This window comes from Urtica dioica, chromosome 9 (genome assembly GCF_054948205.1).
Source record: "Urtica dioica subsp. dioica isolate 48M chromosome 9, U.dioica_male_clone48M_v1_H2, whole genome shotgun sequence".
NCBI lineage: Eukaryota > Viridiplantae > Streptophyta > Magnoliopsida > Rosales > Urticaceae > Urtica > Urtica dioica.
This window is the reverse complement of record NC_142764.1, coordinates 6,480,372-6,498,187: the sequence shown is the minus strand read 5'-3', so window position 1 is coordinate 6,498,187 and position 17,816 is coordinate 6,480,372. Positions and strand designations below refer to the sequence as shown.

General features: G+C 36.7%; 1 protein-coding gene across 2 annotated transcripts; it reads left to right on the top strand.

Moving 5' to 3' along the window:
• Window positions 1–15,409: 15,409 nt before the first annotated feature.
• IQD27 (IQ-domain 27) lies at window positions 15,410–17,585 on the top strand. 2 transcript variants are annotated; one of them, XM_089626000.1, is made up of 4 exons: window positions 15,410–15,953; window positions 16,043–16,449; window positions 16,514–16,723; window positions 16,814–17,585. In XM_089626000.1, exons 2-4 carry the CDS (start codon window positions 16,057–16,059, stop codon window positions 17,345–17,347), a joined length of 1,137 nt encoding a protein of 378 aa, XP_089482126.1. In that variant the 5' UTR covers window positions 15,410–15,953; window positions 16,043–16,056; the 3' UTR covers window positions 17,348–17,585. The 2 variants fall into 2 exon arrangements, with proteins under 2 accessions (XP_089482126.1, XP_089482127.1); XM_089626001.1 differs by having other exon boundaries at window positions 15,410–16,449.
• Window positions 17,586–17,816: the final 231 nt, after the last annotated feature.

Here is a 17,816-nt window from a genome sequence, read left to right as displayed (position 1 = left end):
TATGTCCCTTCTGGATATCCAACAAAGAAACATAAGTTTGTTTTTTGTTCCAGTTTACTCGCCTTCTTTTTCAAGACGCGAGCGGGACAGCCCCATATACGGAAATGACGCAAGCTAGGATTAGCTCCGTTCCATAATTTCAATGGGGTTTTGGATATTGAATTTAGAAGGAACATAGTCCAAGACGAATACAGCAGTTTGCAAAGCATAACCCCAGAAAGATGTTGAGAGTGAAGAATAGCTAATCATGGATCTTACCATGTCTAATAGAGTTTGGTTTCTCCTTTCAGTAACTCCATATTTTATGGGTTACCAGGAGCCGATAATTGCGACACAATATAATTTTCAAGAAAATAATCGGTGAACTCAGTATCCAAGAACTCACCTCCCCGATCAGATCGAAAGGTCTTAATAGTTTTACCTAATTGGTTTTCAACACAAGCATGAAATTCTTTGAACTTGCCAAAAGTTTCAGATTTTTGGTGCATTAGGTAAATGAAACCATATCTAGAATAATCGTAAGTGAAAGTGATGAAGTATTTATAACCGCCTCTTGCAGCTTCACTCATTGGTCCACAGATGTCAGAATGAACTAGTTGCAGAGGTTCGATGGCCCTTAGTCCTTTGCTGGAGAAAGATCTCTTGGTCATCTTTCCTTCAATGCAGGATTCACAAACATGTAGAGTTCCCACTTTAAGGTGTTTCAACGGCCCAAGCCTTAAAAGCCTCTCTAGTCTGTTTATATTAATGTGACCAAGTCTTAAGTGCCGTAAATATGTTTTATCATCATTAGATACCTTTATTCTTTTATTAGATGTGGGTTTAGCTACTTTAAAAATCTCAACATTAAAAGAAATTTATTTTCAGGAGATACCACATATAAACCATTGTATAAATGAGCACCACACATAATTCTTCCATCACAAGAAATACTAATAGCATTTTCATTCTTTGACAAAGAATATTTATGTTTTAGTAACTCAGAAACTGAAATAAGGTTTCTACAAAATCCGTGAATAAAATAAACTGAATCAAGTATCAAATATTTATTTTTAAATTGGAGTCGAACTTCTCCTAAAGCTTTAGCCGTGACGGACTCCTCATTCCCCACTCTAAGCTGTAGTTCATTTCCATTCAGTTCCTCCAAGGAATCAAACACCTGTAAATATGTATAAACATGATTAGTAGTCCCCGAATCAATTACCCAGGACGAGAATGAATCTTCAGCATAAAATGTCTCTAAGGCTCTGGGTACGATTCTACTACTTCGTCATCGTCATCAGAAATGTAGATAACCGAAGGCTCTCCCACTGCGAGAACATTCTCCATAGGTTGTCTTAAAGGAGAGTAATAATGAGATGGGATTACCACACCAGCAGAGTGCAATCTATAAAGACACTCGTCATTTACTAAACCATCACGTCAGGCTAGAAGTTGAACTTGGAACTTCTTCATGACATACTTTGGACGGAAACCACGAAAGTATTCTTTGAAGCCGACGTACTCCTCGGCGAGGGATTAAAGAACAATCTTCACTCAAGTAGCTTCATTAATCCCAGTGCCAAAGTAGCCGATCAGATTCAATCTATCAGTCATCGACTTCATGTGGTCGATGGCACACTCTCTGTTCTTCATCTTAGTATCCATAATTTCTTTCAACAATGAACAGTTTGAAGCCATGCTGAAATTTAATAAAATACAAGTACATAAATAATTATTCGAAAAGAAAAACATTCATCACAATAGTTTAGGAAATAAAAACACGATGCAATAAGCACGGGGAAAATACTAATCTTTAAAAAGACCCAGTTTTTATATTCCATGGAATTCACCAATAGCCACAGTCCGTTTCACTAAGGTAACGTAACGGAGTGCACCTAGCAAAAATGAGGACCATCTCAGATTAGTAAAGCAATCGTGGTTCATGTACATTCATAACTATGCTTACTAACTACTAGTTTTATAGGAATCATTCGCCATATGAGACAACCACCGGTCATCTCATACTTGAGTCGACCCAACATTTCAGCAGACAAAGTTTAGCCCGTGTGTGCTAGGGAAGCCTAGGTCAGACACGAGATCCACTTCTCCACCTATCGTCAAAAACACAACCTTGGTATTGAAATGCACTTACACCTTCCGAAGGGAATGGACCACCATGTCTAAAAGACCGCCGGTCACGAGGCGTGCAAGGCGACCCTTACGGTGTTGTGTTAATGTTGGAGGCCTTACAGACTCCATATACTTTTAGTATTTTAATTTTCCTAGCATTAACATTAATCTAGGTGATTCGCTTGAGTTAACTAAATCGTATTAAAAACTCGAGTGTTTCTAATCTACCCTTAAAAACATAAGTTTCGATATAGCTTAGTTATTAGGAATTTCATGACATCTAGTCTAGTTTATCCTAATAGTATTCCATCTGGGAAAAGCTTCATGTTGGGAGGGAAGACCGTATTTTATTAACCCCCCAGTTTAGCCTCTTATCGGCTTGGTGAAAAAGCTCTTTCCGATTCATTCAACTCATTCATTAATTAACTATCCTAATCTAATTAGATAATTTCAAATTAATAAATGAAAGCCCATGATAACCCACGACACAAGTTCCAAGATATATCAAGCATGGCAAAATAATTAAATAAACAAGCAAAGCAAGCATGGTTTGAATCGGTTTGATCGTATCTTATTTGACTCTTAATAAATAAAACGAGATGAACCCAATATCAAATTGGTTCATGATAAGTTATGGGCCCATATCAATGTCCGATTGGAAAATAAATCAATATCAAATTATTTATTTTTTCGTTTTTTATTAAGTGGGCCCACTTGGCATCTGGGCCCAAGCCCAGACTAACCTTGAGTCCACCCACCACGGAGGACTCGACCTGAGCGGTCGGACCGTGTGCCAGGTGGGCTACACGGCCACAGAGGCGCGGCAACAGAGGGACGGCAGACGTGCTATCTACCCCTTTTGGTCATCGGCCCCGCCACCATGGCGGGGTAGTTCTTCGGCCGTGGAGGCCCTCCTTCGGTCATTCACTTCTCCTCATTGTGGTTCCGTCTCTCGCCGATCATTTTGATCAAGAACGTCACTCGTCAGATTACAACAATAAAAATAATAAAGTTTACAAAAAACCTATACCCTTTGAATTTTGGATTTAACATAAAATCTAGAAAAGCGAGAATCAAATATTCTACGATTAACCCCGAATCACAATTCACATAATCATATATTGAATTGCATGAAAAACATAAGCTAAATATTTTTTTCATTCAAACCATTTAAATTAATCACATGAACGAATCAATTAATAAGTAAATCAACTAGCTCTGATATCACTTGTTGATGATTATTGCACCTTGATAATAATCATATTAAGTGCGGAAATAATTAATTACACTCACAAGAGCTAATTAAAATTATGGTTATCTAACAAGATCTAGATTTACTTATTAATTATTTATGAAAGCAATGTCAAGCAACCAATAAGAGCAAGGTTTAGAGATTCAGTAATACTTATATGATTCGGATCTGCTACTGAATCTTCAAGCTTTGACTCCTCCGTCTTCAGTCTTAAAAGACTATCTTCAAGCTTTAGGTCATTGGCGCTCTGAACTCATTAGTGATGACACCGTAATCTTCCGAGGCGTAATCTCCGAGACGAATAAGAAAGATGAGTGGGCACAATCTTTATCTCACTACGATCTATAACGAAGTGTTTAGATTGCACCGTGTTTATGGGATTTGAATCACGTAGATCCAAGAGGGGGAGAGGGGCATCGGCCAAGAGAGAGAGGGAAAGCTCTTGGTCGAATTTTTTGAAGCACAAAAGTTGTGTTTGTTGCCTTCTCATGAACTCCTATTTATAGTAGTGGAAAAGATATATTTTTGGTAGTTTCTAAAATATATTATTTCCTTTTATTGTGTTCACACTAGTGAATCAAAGCTTAGCCATTGGATCTCATTTCACGAATCCTATTTTCTTTCTTAGTCATCAGATCAGTATCTATGAGATTTTATTTTTTGTTTAAATAGAAAATATTTATTAATGAGAGAATAAAGGAAATATCTTATTTCTTTTTAAATATTATTATCTCATAATATTCATGAGAGACAATAAAGGACAATATCTTCTTTCCTTTCAAATATTATTCTCTCCTAATATTCATGAGAGAGAATAAATGATAATATTTTATTTCTTTTTAAATATTATTCTCTCTAAATATTCATGAGAGAGAATAAATGACAATATCTTATTTCCTTTTAAATATTTTTCTCTCCCCTTTATTTAAACAACTAAAGAGAAAATATTGGTAAATTCCAATATAGCATGGACGAATTTTCGGCACACGGCCAAGGGGGTTGGCACAAATCCTAATGCTCGACCCCAAAAAAATCGTACACCTCATTTTTGTGCAAGGCCCAATTGCTTAAAACCAGATTAATTATTTATTTACTTGATCCAACAATAAACAAATAAGTAATTGATTAATTATTTACTCGATCAAACAATAAATAATTAATACTACCATAAATAATTATTTAATTCTGCAAATACCAATATTTCAAAATTGATGTTGTCAATCACAATTACAGCTAGTGAGATTATAATAATGAAAACATTATTATTCGAAAATTCTTATCCGCCTTTATCAGAGCCGAACCGGGGACTATGGACCAAGTATTAGAAGCGTAACAAATTCGATGAAAAGACGAAAAAGTCATTTCACTTTTCCACATCGATTTGTCTAATCTTGATCAGACTCCACATTGCAAGCCAAGACTAAATCCTCCTTAGTACTAGAATTATATTTACTCATCGTGACGAGTGTCTACTGCTATAGTTAGTTCGTGATCAAGATCCTCCAGGTTCATCTCGTGTCGAGAAAAGTCAATTATTCTGTTATACAAATCTATGTGGAAAAGAGAAATGAATTTTTCGTCTTTTGATCGGATTTGTTAAGCTTCTATTACTAGGTCCATAGTCCCCGATTCGGCTTCGATAAGACGAATAAAGACCTCTAATAATAATGTGTTTCATTATTATAATCTCACTAGCTGTAATTGTGATTGAGCATCAATTCTGAAATATGGGTATTTGCATAATTAAATAATTATTTATTGCAAGTAAATAATTAATTAATTACTTATTTGTTTATTGTTGGATCAAGTAAATAAATAATTAATTGGGCTTTGAGCAATTTGGCCTTGCATTATTTGAAGTGGACGAATTTTATAGGTTATGGGCACAAGATTTACGTCAAACACCTCTTGGCCATAGGTCAAAATTCGTTCCTCGCCATATTGGTAGTTACCAATATTTTCTCTTTAGTTGTTTAAATATAAGAGAGAGAAAAATATTTAAAATGAAATAAGATAATGTCATTTATTCTCTCTCATGAATATTATGAGAGAATAATATTTAAGAGAAAATAAGATATTGTCATTTATTCTCTCTCATGAATATTAGGAGAGAATAATATTTAAAAGGAAATAAAATATTGTCCTTTATTCTCTCTCATGAATATTAGGAGAGAATAATATTCAAAAGGAAATAAGATATTTCCTTTATTCTCTCATTAATAAATATTCTATATTTAAACAAAAAAATAAAATCTCATAGATATTGATCTGATGGCTAAGAGAGAAAGTAGGTTTTATGAGATGAGATCCAATGGCCAAGCTTTGATTCACTACTGTCAACACAATAAAAGGAAATAAATATTTTGAAAGCTACCAAGAATATATCATTTCCACTATTATAAATAGGGAGTTCATGAGAAGAGAAAAATACACTTGTGCATTCAGAAAATTCGACCAAGAGTCTATCCTTCTCTCTCTTGGCCAAAATTATCTCTCTATCTCTCTCCCCTTGGAATCCCTCTATTCCGTTCGTAGAAAATAAGAGTGAGATCTTGAAACAATATTTGTTTTTTGATCATGTGAGATTAAAGAGTGTGGTCTCACGCCGTATTTCTTTATTCGTCTGAAGATTATGTTTCGAAAGACTACAGTGTCATCAAGAGGAGTACGAGGATCTGAAATCTTGAAGAATGAGATCAAGGCGTTCAAGTACGAGGAACTGAAGCTTGAAGAAGGAGATCAAGGCATTTTAAGATGGATTGTGAAAGCTAGAAGTTTCTGTTCGTGAGCCCAATCTGTAAGTTCTCTATGAACCTTGTTCTTTGATCTTATTGGTTGCTTGACATGTTTGAATGCTTTCGTTATTTAATTAAAAAGTAAATCTAGATCTTGTTAGATAACCATACTTTTAATTAGCTCTTGTTAGTGTAATTAATTTATTCCGCAACTTATATGGTTATAAAGGTGAGCACATAATACCGACGAGTTGTATCGGAGTAATCGTTTGTGTCCGATCCCCCCTCGTTTCCTTACAAGTAGTATCAGAGCGACTGTTCGTGTCTGATACCACCACTGCTTCCCAACAAGTGATATTAGAATGATTGTTCGTGTCTGATATCCTACATGTTTCACCAACACATTCCCCAGCGAAAGATTCTTTCGAACGTACAAACTTCGGAAGAGCGCGCAATCTATCGGTTCTGGAATCAACCCTTAGGTGAGAGAATATTTACCTTCTTTCAGGAAGGCTGGATTCCATATCTGTAAATCACTTCCTACTCAAACCATGTTCCGCAACTCCCAAGACATAAGCTGTGATTAGCATGATCGTGGTCTTTTAGCGAATTAGTCAAAAAGTGCGGTAACATAATCCAGTATCCATGATCACTTCAGGATTTAGATCAAGTCTCACTGTGACCATCATTTGTGACATCGGTTAGTGTGTTGTAATGGTCCTTAAATGATACATCTACAACCAAGACTTGTCCGGGTCGTACATTTACCACAAGTATAGAATGCTCCCACTAAATGATCAACATTCACTTGTGTTCTACATATATGATTTCAGATTCAGCTACCTAGGCATGAACCAATCATCGACCAGTTTTAGTTCACCTCTCAAGCTTAGATGTCATGCATATGACTCAGTTCGATACGGAGACTATGGGTTGATGAATGTTTGATAAATTTTAATATATAAGAAATAACGCTTTCGATTTGAATAACTTATAAATGTCAAAACTTTATTTTATTAATATTTCAGCGAGAATTTACAAAAGCATCTTCTCGTGGGAAAGAATTCCTAACATAGTTAGGGGTTCCTCAAGCCATCAGGTGGATGCAAAAATTGACTATTTCATCGAGAATAAAAAGAGTGAGGCGGGCAAAGAGCGAGGCAGCAAAAGATCCAGCTACCCAGACGGCGGGCAATGGTTTGGTTCCCCCTCCCACAGAGGTATCGGTGGCGGCAATAAAGACGACATTGGTTCTCTGGCATGTTAGTTCACCCGTTGCGGTGGAGGATATCCCTGTCAATGTCGGATCGAGATGGTCATTGAAGGAAACCGAACTTAAAGAGGCCGCAGTTGACTAGTAGGCCTTTAAATACATGGCGTTGGAGCTCCAAAATTCTCGATTCAAGATGGAGAATAAAATATGCGAGCTCAATATGGCTGCGAGAGAGGGTGACGAGCTCCGGAGACAAATCGCCGGATTCAAAGCGGTGAACATGGCACTTTCGGCCAACGTGGTTAGGCTGCAGGGCAAACTCAACAGAGTTAGTGCCCACGTCGCTCAAGATTACCATGGTGGGAATAACGTTTATATAATTTTTTGGGTGTGGTTAGTCCAACCCTGGGGTTGTTCAGACCATACTCTAACATGTTACATTCCACGTCAGCCTGACTTGAGTTTTTTTTTTGTCTTTATGGATGCTTTATCATCCGTCTATATTCTTGTTTCATATTTATTCTTGTGAATGAATGCATGCATTTCGAAATTTTGTATGCTGAACTTTTGCTAAGTCTTTCAGGTCGGTCTGATAGACCAATTTTCAAATAATAAATTATGCTAAGTCTTTCAGGTCGACCTCGCCAGGTCAACCTGAGAGACGATTTTTAGAAAAGGTTAACTTGCCTTCGATCCTGATTTTTGGTAGTCGACATATGGTAGGGGTTGAGTTCGAATTTAATCCTTGTGATAATTTATGATTAATATTTCACTTTTACTTAGATAGTTTGAAAGCCTCGACGCTCCGAGATCTGAGTTTATCCTCGTCCCATGTGTTAATTTACAATGTACTCAAGTAATTTTCATTATTATTTAGATAATTCGAGAGCTTCGATGCTCTAAGGGGATCTGATTTCAACCTCGTCCCCTATGTTAATTTACGATGTATCCAAGTCATTTTTGTCACAATTACTTAGATAATTCAAGAGCCTCGACGCTCTGAGAGGATTTGAGTTCGACCTCATTCCATGTATAGATTTGTCACTTGGTCAAGTACTTTTTGTAAAGGCGCTTGGATGAAATCAAGAGCTCGTCCCACGGATGTGTTTGTCCGACCTCGACCCGTGAGGGGTCTGTAATTGTTGAGATTGGGGCTGGACCTTTTAAGCAATGTTTCATGCATATGCATAGAATCGGATCAAGCCAAAACGTTGTTCGATTATATTAGTAGTAGTAATGTTTTTAGGTTTATGATATTCCAAGATTTTAGAACGGGTACACCTCCTAAAGTCTCAAGGTCATAAACTTCTGGATGAACCACTCGTGTTACACAGTATGGTATTTAACAGTTCGCGCCAAGCTTCCCGGTGATGGCTTCAGCGTATTCTGGAACACTTTCCTGAGGATGAGGTCTCCAATGTCAAAATTTTGTGGGTGCAGGTTTTGTAATAGTATCGGGCAATGCTTTGTCGATATTGTTACATTCTGACAAGCACTTGTTCTCTTTTTCTCGTATATGAAGTCGAGCGAGTCGTGGAGCGCTTGGTTATTGGCATGCTCATTCTCGTGAGCATATCTTGTCCTTATTTTTTGGATTTCGTACTCCAAGGGCATTATAGATTCGACACCATGGACAAGAAAAAATGATGTTTCACCGGTGGGGCGCCTAGGACTAAAACGATAGGCAAAAAGAACTCTGGGGTTCGTCGATCCATCATCCATGTTCGTGAATCTTTTCTTTAAAGAATTCATAATCGTTTTGCTGGCGGCTTCAGGGTGACCGTTGCCTTGAAGGTATCTTGAAGTTGACATTCTAAGTTCAATTATGTGATTTTAACATATGGACTGTGCGTTATCTTTAAGTCTTTTAGATATGGACTGTGCGTTATCAGCCACGATTTCTTGGGGCGCGCCATGACGATAAATTGTTGCAATATTTATGTACGCAAGTGCACATAATTGCTCAGGTAATAAAATCGTAAATAGGAGTCGATCCCACGAAGACTATGCTTAATCGAGAACTAAACTAATTAGCCACGAATTGAACTAAAATCAACAAGGATGATTGTTAATTGAAATTGCATAAATAAATAAAGCAAGAAATAAATATGGCTGAACTGATCTGAGAAAAATAAGGGCAACGTCGTCGCAAAATCTCCTATGGTCGGGATTCTTAAAACTAAGCACGATTTTTCAATTCTCTCTCTACTAATTAGACTCACATAATATTATTGATAAATCTCTCTCGAGCTTCTAACAACCTATTTCGACACCGGATTTTTATTTTTCGATCTCAAACCCTAAAAATGCGACAAGCATTACAAACAAGAGAGTTAACACAATTCCATAGCAGCCTAGCTATCTCTAGCCTAGGAATGTACAACATTGAAATAATTCTTATGCACGATTGTTAATTCTCTGTTGAGTAACTAAACAATCCTATAATTTGTGAACGAGCTAGCTAATCTCATACAAGCATTAAACACGAAATTAATTTAAGCGATAGAAAAAATGAACAAAAAAGAATACTTCGATTAAAACATAATGAATCCACAACCATATTCAAGCAAAGCTAAGTCATCACTCTCAAGGGATTCCGTTCATGGCAACGACAATAACATAAAAATAAAATAAATAAAAGCAATCGATGAAAACTAAATTAAATCAAAGCATAATAAACACATGAGTTCCAGAGATAAATAGAATATTAAAAAAACGCTGAATCGATGATGGAGGCGACAATGATGAACAGGTCTTCTTCTCTGATTATCCTTATCTCTCAACTAGCCAAACAATAAAACTAAAACCTAAAATAAACAAAACTTGTGTCTTAAGAGGCTCTAAGTTGTAAAGGTGGATTACATGGTGTTTTCAGAGATATATGGGCCTTCGGAATGGATCCGATAGCTCAAAACCGGCTAAAATCACGAAATTCAAGTTTGCTGATCTGGGCATCTCCACAGCGTGCGGATCCCATTGCACGGATCAATACTATTCATCAACACGCACTCGTGCTATAAATGGCAATAAGTTCTAGCTCCGATGTCCGATTTTCGCAAATAAATATGAGTTGGAAAGGTGAGAGAAATATGTATCTAATGATAAGTAGAATTCATCCTAAATATTCAATAGAAAATCTCAAAAGCGTGGAGCAAGTGATGCTGCGTTTCATGTTTCGTTCTGAGTTGCCGGAAAATATCTGAATTGTCTTGAATTGCCCCGAAACATTGCGCCACGACCCAATAACATCTTGAACACCAAAATATTCTCTCAAACCTGAAAATCACTCAAAAGTATATTAAACACACTAAAAATCACTTGAGATTGTGTGGAATTCAAACCAGAAAATATGAGTTTAGCGCGCATAAAATGCACCTATTAAATACTCTCAAACTTGAACCATCACTTGTCTTCAAGTGATGAAAACAAAAAATAAAACACACTCACGAAATTAACTAAAAAGAATGGAAAATTTTGGTGATCGACTTGCCTTATCAAAAATATGCATGCCTCAACTACAAACTATAGATTTATAGACTTATAATGCAAACAGTATTGGAAATTTTCATATATAGCCATATGAAACATTGGAAAATATCATATAACCAACGTTGCATAAAAATTTTGATAAATAGCCACAACAATTATTTACACCGTTGAAAATACGTAAATACCCACCAAAATTTTCGCCTCAAATATGAATAGTTGCTGGATATTTACGTATTTTTAGCGGTGTAAATAATTTCGGGTTGTTATTTACCAAAAATTTGTGAAACGCTAGCTAACTAGCAATTCCACTACTTTTGTTGGCTTAGTTCGTTAATTATTTGTTTTTTTTATCATTTTTTTCCTCCTATGATCATATATGTGGATATACCTCTTGCACCAATGACATACTTGGTAGTCTTTACTTTTGCATAGTTATAAAAAATTTACCGAACACTATTTTTTCCCTCTCTTCCTCTATCTTTCCCTCGCGAACTCCTCTCTTTCTCATTTTTTTTTCTTTTATAGCGCTTTCATTCCTTGTTTCTTTCACTTTATCTTACGGTGACTCTGTCGGTTCCTCTCTTTCTCTAGCGTCTCCCTCTATCTCTTATGTCGGATCTTCACGGTCTCTCTCTCCCTCGATTTCTCTCTTTCGGTAAGTTTGGTTATACTTTTTCAATAGGTCACAAAATATTCATAAGTGTTTAAAAATTTGTTCCAAAATCTTCATACATATTTGCGTTTTGTTTGAAGATTGTGTGGCAACTTTGTCACAAAATTCATCATTTGCACTATTTTGAAACAACTTTGTCATGAAATTCATCATTTGCACTATTTTATGATAGGATCCAATTAGTGGAAAAAAAAACATATTAAGGAATAAAATCTATTTCAAGAGAAGGAAAATATGCAATTCAAGGTGGAGCTAAAAATAGATGCAAATGGAAACACTAAAATAAGTGGGCGTGTAAAGGCTCATGAACAACTTTCAAATGGTCTACCAAGAAAGTGGGCCTCTCACAAAGTGTATGGCCATCAAATTTAATATCTATCTAAATGGGTTGATTCACCAAGTATGCTCATTTGGCCAAAGGTTGTACATATCAAATGCAAGAGAGCTTAGTTTTGATAATTAAGATTCTAGAAGGGCAATCAAAATGCCATAGACGTTTTTTTAGCATTGGAGCCATTAATTGAGTAATAAATGAGGCTATTCACTATCATCTAATAAGCACTCAAGATTGTTGGATTTTTTGAGGTGTTTACACTCATTTAGTTTGTTGTTTTGGTGGGCGTTTAGTGTATTTTTATCCTAAAAGCTGTCAGTTTCAGTTTACAAGTTCTAACAGCAGAGAGTTATGTGTTAATGTAATATAATACAATCATGGATTATGAAAATAAGAGTGTTTCTTTTTGGGTTCATGAACCGTTTCGAACTTGACTTGTCATCATGATGCTTGAGCATTCTTCTTGAGTATCTTGGTATGGCGTATTATGTTTATGTTTTGTAGACTTGGTATTGGGTCAAGACTCAACATTCTTGTCCTTTGCAGATTTTTGGTTCTTTTTCAATCATTGTATTGGGTCTTATCACACTTGTTAGTAATCACATCATTTTGTGACAACATTGTCACAAAATACTGAGATTTCGTGAGAAATATTTCATGACAACATTGTCACAAAATATTGTAATTTTGTGACAGCATTGTCACAGGTTACTGAAATTCCATGACAACTTTGTCACGAAATTGCACTATTTCGTGACAATTTTGCACGACATCCGACAATTTTGTGACATTTTTCTCATATTTCACTGGATTTTCTTACAATTTTATGCATCTTTTTTTTACTATGTGTTGTGATGTAATATACTTTTATATTCGTCAAGCATAGAGGTAGATGGGTCAAACATGAATTTTACGAGGATGGTAGAGGATTCGTAGTCGTACGAGGAGGGGGAGGATCGTATTATTACCAAAGAATAACATGTTATGACTTCATGATCCAAATATATATAAAATGTTACATCTACAATTTTATATTCCTTGTTTTTTTACATTACATGCGTCTCTTAGTCAAATATCAATAATCCAGTGATTGAGATTGAATTGGAACCAAAATTTTAATTTCATGACTATATTGTCACGAAATTCTTAGTTTCGTAACGAAGTTATCACGATAACATGGAGTTTTGTGATAACTTTAGCCCGTAATATTGAGATTTCGTGATAACATTGTCACATAATTCTCTAGGGGTGTAATCGGGTTGGGTTAGTCGGTTTTTTCATGTTCTACCAACCCGAACCGCTACAACTAATTTTTTAATTTTAAAACCCAAACCAACCCGATTGAAAGGTAAAACCAAACCAAACCAACCCGAAAATAATCGAGTTGGTTTGGGTTGGTTTTTTCGGATTATAATTCTCGACGAATGACTTTATAACTCGAATGAAAATCATATACGTATATTATATATAGAACGTTTTGTCAAATAAAATTAAAATTTTACTTATCTTTAAAAAAATTACGTATTAAAATATAAATTACGCATATTTTTAATTACCAAGTTTTCATGTATTCGTAAATAATAAAGTATAATACTGAGTATTTTTTGTTTAATTATAATATTATTAAAAAATAATATTTTTTTTAACAATAGTACATATAAAATATTTGCAATCTTACAAAACTTAAATAATTAACACTATCGGGTTAGTTTGGTTCAACCCAATCTCACGACTATAAAAAAGCCAAACCAACTCGAAACAATTGCGGTTTGGGTTGGTTACAACCCAAACTTCATCGGGTTTTAATGGGGCGATTTAAAAAAGAGTGTGGTTTGATTTGGATGATCGGGTTGTTCGGTTTGACGGTTTTTATGAATACCCCTAGAATTCTCATTTGACTTTAGTTTTATGTTTAAATAATTGAGACATGAATTTGCGGTTTATATCACCAGACCTTTGGTATCAAAGTGGTTTTTAGAATGAGCAGGATCAAACAGTGTAGGACATTATGACCATTCTCATAACATGTGCATATTTCTCTGGATTCATCACTCTGGATTCAATGGTATCATCATATTATCCAACACTTGATGAGAAATTTCATTAATTGGGCTTAATAAGCCATTAAATATCAAGATTAGACCCAAATGTTTAAAAATATCTAAATATGGACTTTTGACCCAAAATCGGACAAAAAAACCCTTGATTCAAAAAACCCATATTTTTCTCTCATTTTCAAATGATTTTCATCACAATTCTTTTTCACAATTCTTTTTCATGTTCGAATCATATCGCATCGTATAGCATCGTACAGTATCGTACGACATCGTACGACATCGTATGTGTTCAGTTTCGATTTTGAGGGTTTCACATTGTATTTCATCGTACGGCATCGTATCGCATCGTACGACATCGTACAACATCGTACGATATCGTACATTATAATGTGTATGAATTTTATCGTACATTATAATGTACGATGCTGTACGATGTCGTACGATGCGATACGATACCGTACGATGAGATACAATGTGAAACCCTCAAAATCGAAACTGAACACATACGATGTCGTACGATGCTGTACGATGCGATACGATACCGTACGATGAGATACAACGTGAAACCCTCAAAATCGAAACCGAACACATACGATGTCGTAAGATGTCGTACGATGCTGTACGATGCGATACGATACCGTACGATGAGATACAATGTGAAATCCTACCGAAAATTCTAATCCTAGCGCAACCAATTCGAACATGAAAAAGAATTGTGATGAAAATCATTTGAAAATGAGAGAAAAATATGGGTTTTTTGAATCAGGGGTATTTTTGTCCGATTTTTTGCCAAAAGTCCATATTCAGATATTTTTAAACATTATGGTCTAATCTTAATATTTAATGGCTTATTAAACCCAATTAATGAAATTTCTCCACTTAATACTACTAGTAGTTGAAAAATGAAGATAATCCCACATTTATGGAAATTCAAATCCCGAGATCAGCTTCAACATGTGCCTTCTTTCCCTGTAGTCCGAATTCCGAATAAGCAAAGTTGTAATCTTCCGAAATCCATACTCAGAGCTGATTGACTGGTCTCGATTGGTAAAGAGACCACTTTTCAACCAAAGTCATTGCCTCAGAGATTATCTGCGCTGCGCACAAACTGAGCTAAAAATGATGGAGAACCAGTGATAATTCAAAAGAAGGAACATTAAAATCTTTTATTTATTTATTTTTTTTTTCTGGCAAGGAAACTCAAATATTTTTATTTATTTGCTTTTAGAAGTTCCATACATGTTTTTTATTTATTTAAAATAAACAATAAAAACAACTGAGAAAGCGATGCCTCAGATTCAGCATTGTATTTGGGTCAATTTGTTTGGGACAAAAAGAGAAGCTATAAAATGAAGTCTTTAATTTGGCCAAACAGCCTTTAATGTTCGCTCAGCGAACTTGTAGAAATTTGTAGTAAATTTGTACGGAGAGAGAGATATATGAGGAAGTTTACGGCTATATATATTGAAGGACATGGAAAGATTTATCAGAGAAATTAAAAACAAAACCACCTCTCTCTCTCTCTCATTTATTTTGTTAATATGTAAAACCATACTCAAAAGAAGGGTGGTCTTTAGTCTTGTAACTATTCTTATTTTCATGCCTACGCATTGCTCCAGATACAAAAACAAGAGAAAGTTTTTTGTTTTTTGTTTTACTTTGTTATTAGAGAGAGTGAAAGAAATAGATAAATCGGCGCACTGTTTTTGAATTTGAGAAGCTGCTAGCTATGTGTCATGTGTGTGTGTATGTTCTCTCCTCTCTGGAGAATGTATTAAATTTATCCTATTCTAATTTTTGCCCATATAATAATCAATAACCATAATTCATTTTTATATTCTCGTCTCTCGGCTCGGCTGAGATTTAAAATAAAAAAATGTATAAACTTTTAAGTTTCAATTGGGTTTAAAAGTTGAACACACTCTGTATCTTTCTGTGACATCTTTTTGTCTTGTAACGCAGTTCTTCACGAGGCTTTGTCAGAATTTCTTTTCAAACGAATAATTTAAATATACACACACAGACATTTTAAGATTCCAAATATATACGCATATTGCTACCACCACACCACCTGGAGTTTTCTAAAAGGTATTTGAGTTTCGCTTCGTCTTCTTCTCCTTCGACGTCCGAGAGTGCTTTTTAAACAAACATATTTTTTTGGTGTTCTTTCTAATTAGTAAAGAGAGGCGAAATGGGAAAAGCGACGAGGTGGTTCAAGGGCTTGTTGGGATTGAAGACAGACCACAAAGACTCTGATTCTCATTCTCAGACTCACACAAGCAAAGACAAAAAGCGGTGGAGCTTCGCAGGAAAGTCGTCGGCCAAGCAGGCTTCTCCCTCCGGCGTGATTCCGACCATTTCGGCTTCCGACGCCGCGTGGCTCCGGTCGTACATCGCCGGCTCCGGAGCCGAGCAGAACAAGCACGCCATCGCCGTCGCCGCTGCCACCGCCGCTGCCGCCGATGCAGCTGTGGCGGCGGCTCAGGCTGCCGTTGCGGTGGTCCGGCTCACGAGTCACGGCGGCGCCCGGAAGCGCGATCGCTGGGCCGCGGCGAAGATTCAGGCCGTCTTCAGAGGCTTTTTGGTAATTGTCTCTTATTTTTTCCCTTTCTGAATGGAACAGTGAATGAGAGTGTTTGTTTACTTAGGCGAGGAAGGCATTGAGAGCTCTGAGAGGCCTTGTGAAGATTCAAGCTCTGGTGAGAGGCTTTCTTGTCCGGAAAAGAGCCGCGGCGACTCTTCACAGCATGCAAGCTCTGATCAGAGCTCAGACCGCCGTTCGGACGCAGAGAGCTCGCCGATCTTGTAACCGGAATATTCTCTTAGAGAATCAACACAATCCGAGAAAATCCACCACCGTAAGAAGAAAGATATCAATCTCAATTTCATAATCTGATTGATTGGCGACGAGGATTATAATTCTGATCTGTTTGTTTCGTCTGTAATAGGATCGGGAATCGCAGAGCAAGAGGATGTCTGGGAGCTTGTACGACAACAATGGCGGCTTGGACGACGATTCCCCCAAAATCGTGGAGATCGACACGTGCAGGCCACGATCCAGGTCACGTAGATACAGCGCCGCCTCAGAATGCTGCGGCGGCGGAGGAGACCACCACCATCAGAATATTCCGATATCGTCGCCGCTTGTTTTCCCGGGAAGAATCTCGGTCCCGGAGTGCCACGACTGCTTCGATTACTACGCCGGCGATTTCTGCAGATTCTCGACGGCGCACAACACGCCGAGATTTGGCCTGGCCGCGACGGCGACTCCGGCGAAGAGCGTATGCGGCGGCGAGTGGCCAAGCTACATGGCGAGCACGCAATCGTTCAGCGCGAAGCTGCGATCTCACAGCGCGCCGAGACAGAGGCCGGAGAAGAAGAGGCTGTCGCTGAACGAGATCTTGGCCGCCAGAAACAGCGTTAGCGGTGTAAGGATGCACAGATCTTCCTACGCTTTGTTTCCAGATCCTCCATTCCAATAGTTCACGGATCTCTTTCTCGTTTCCTTTATGTTTAGGTTCAACAATTAGTACCGTACAGTTTTTTTTTTTGTTTACGTTATTATTTTTCAATTTGAAATGTTCTACTTCTTAATCAGCAATTAGTTTACGGAGGCCGAGATCTTTTCGTCTCTTCAAAATCAATTTCTTTTGTCTTACATTCTTACTCTTCTTTGCTGTGAATGAAAGTTTGAATTATTTTTTTCCGTTCAATAAATGAAAAAGAAAGACGGTGAACAATAAGTGAATCTCTCTTATTACTGCTGTCTCTGTGAATATGAATTTATTTTTTAAAGTGGATAATTGGTGAGAGGGTGAGCTTTCTTTGTCACAGTCAGTTTCTCAAAGTGCAGAGGATATTTAGATGGATAGGCTTAGAGTGTTGTCAGTGTTTGAAGCATATAGGTGAAGCAAAAGCTTCAGATTATTCACATAGTACTTGATTGTATGA

What these genes read in the sequence shown, in the direction of transcription:
- IQD27 (XM_089626000.1), top strand. Translation starts at nt 16,057, where the DNA reads ATGGGAAAAGCGACGAGGTGGTTCAAGGGCTTGTTGGGATTGAAGACA. An exon ending in CCGTCTTCAGAGGCTTTTTG is followed by an intron (nt 16,450 to 16,513) that starts GTAATTGTCTCT and finishes TTGTTTACTTAG; the next exon opens with GCGAGGAAGGCATTGAGAGC. An exon ending in ATCCGAGAAAATCCACCACC is followed by an intron (nt 16,724 to 16,813) that starts GTAAGAAGAAAG and finishes CGTCTGTAATAG; the next exon opens with GATCGGGAATCGCAGAGCAA.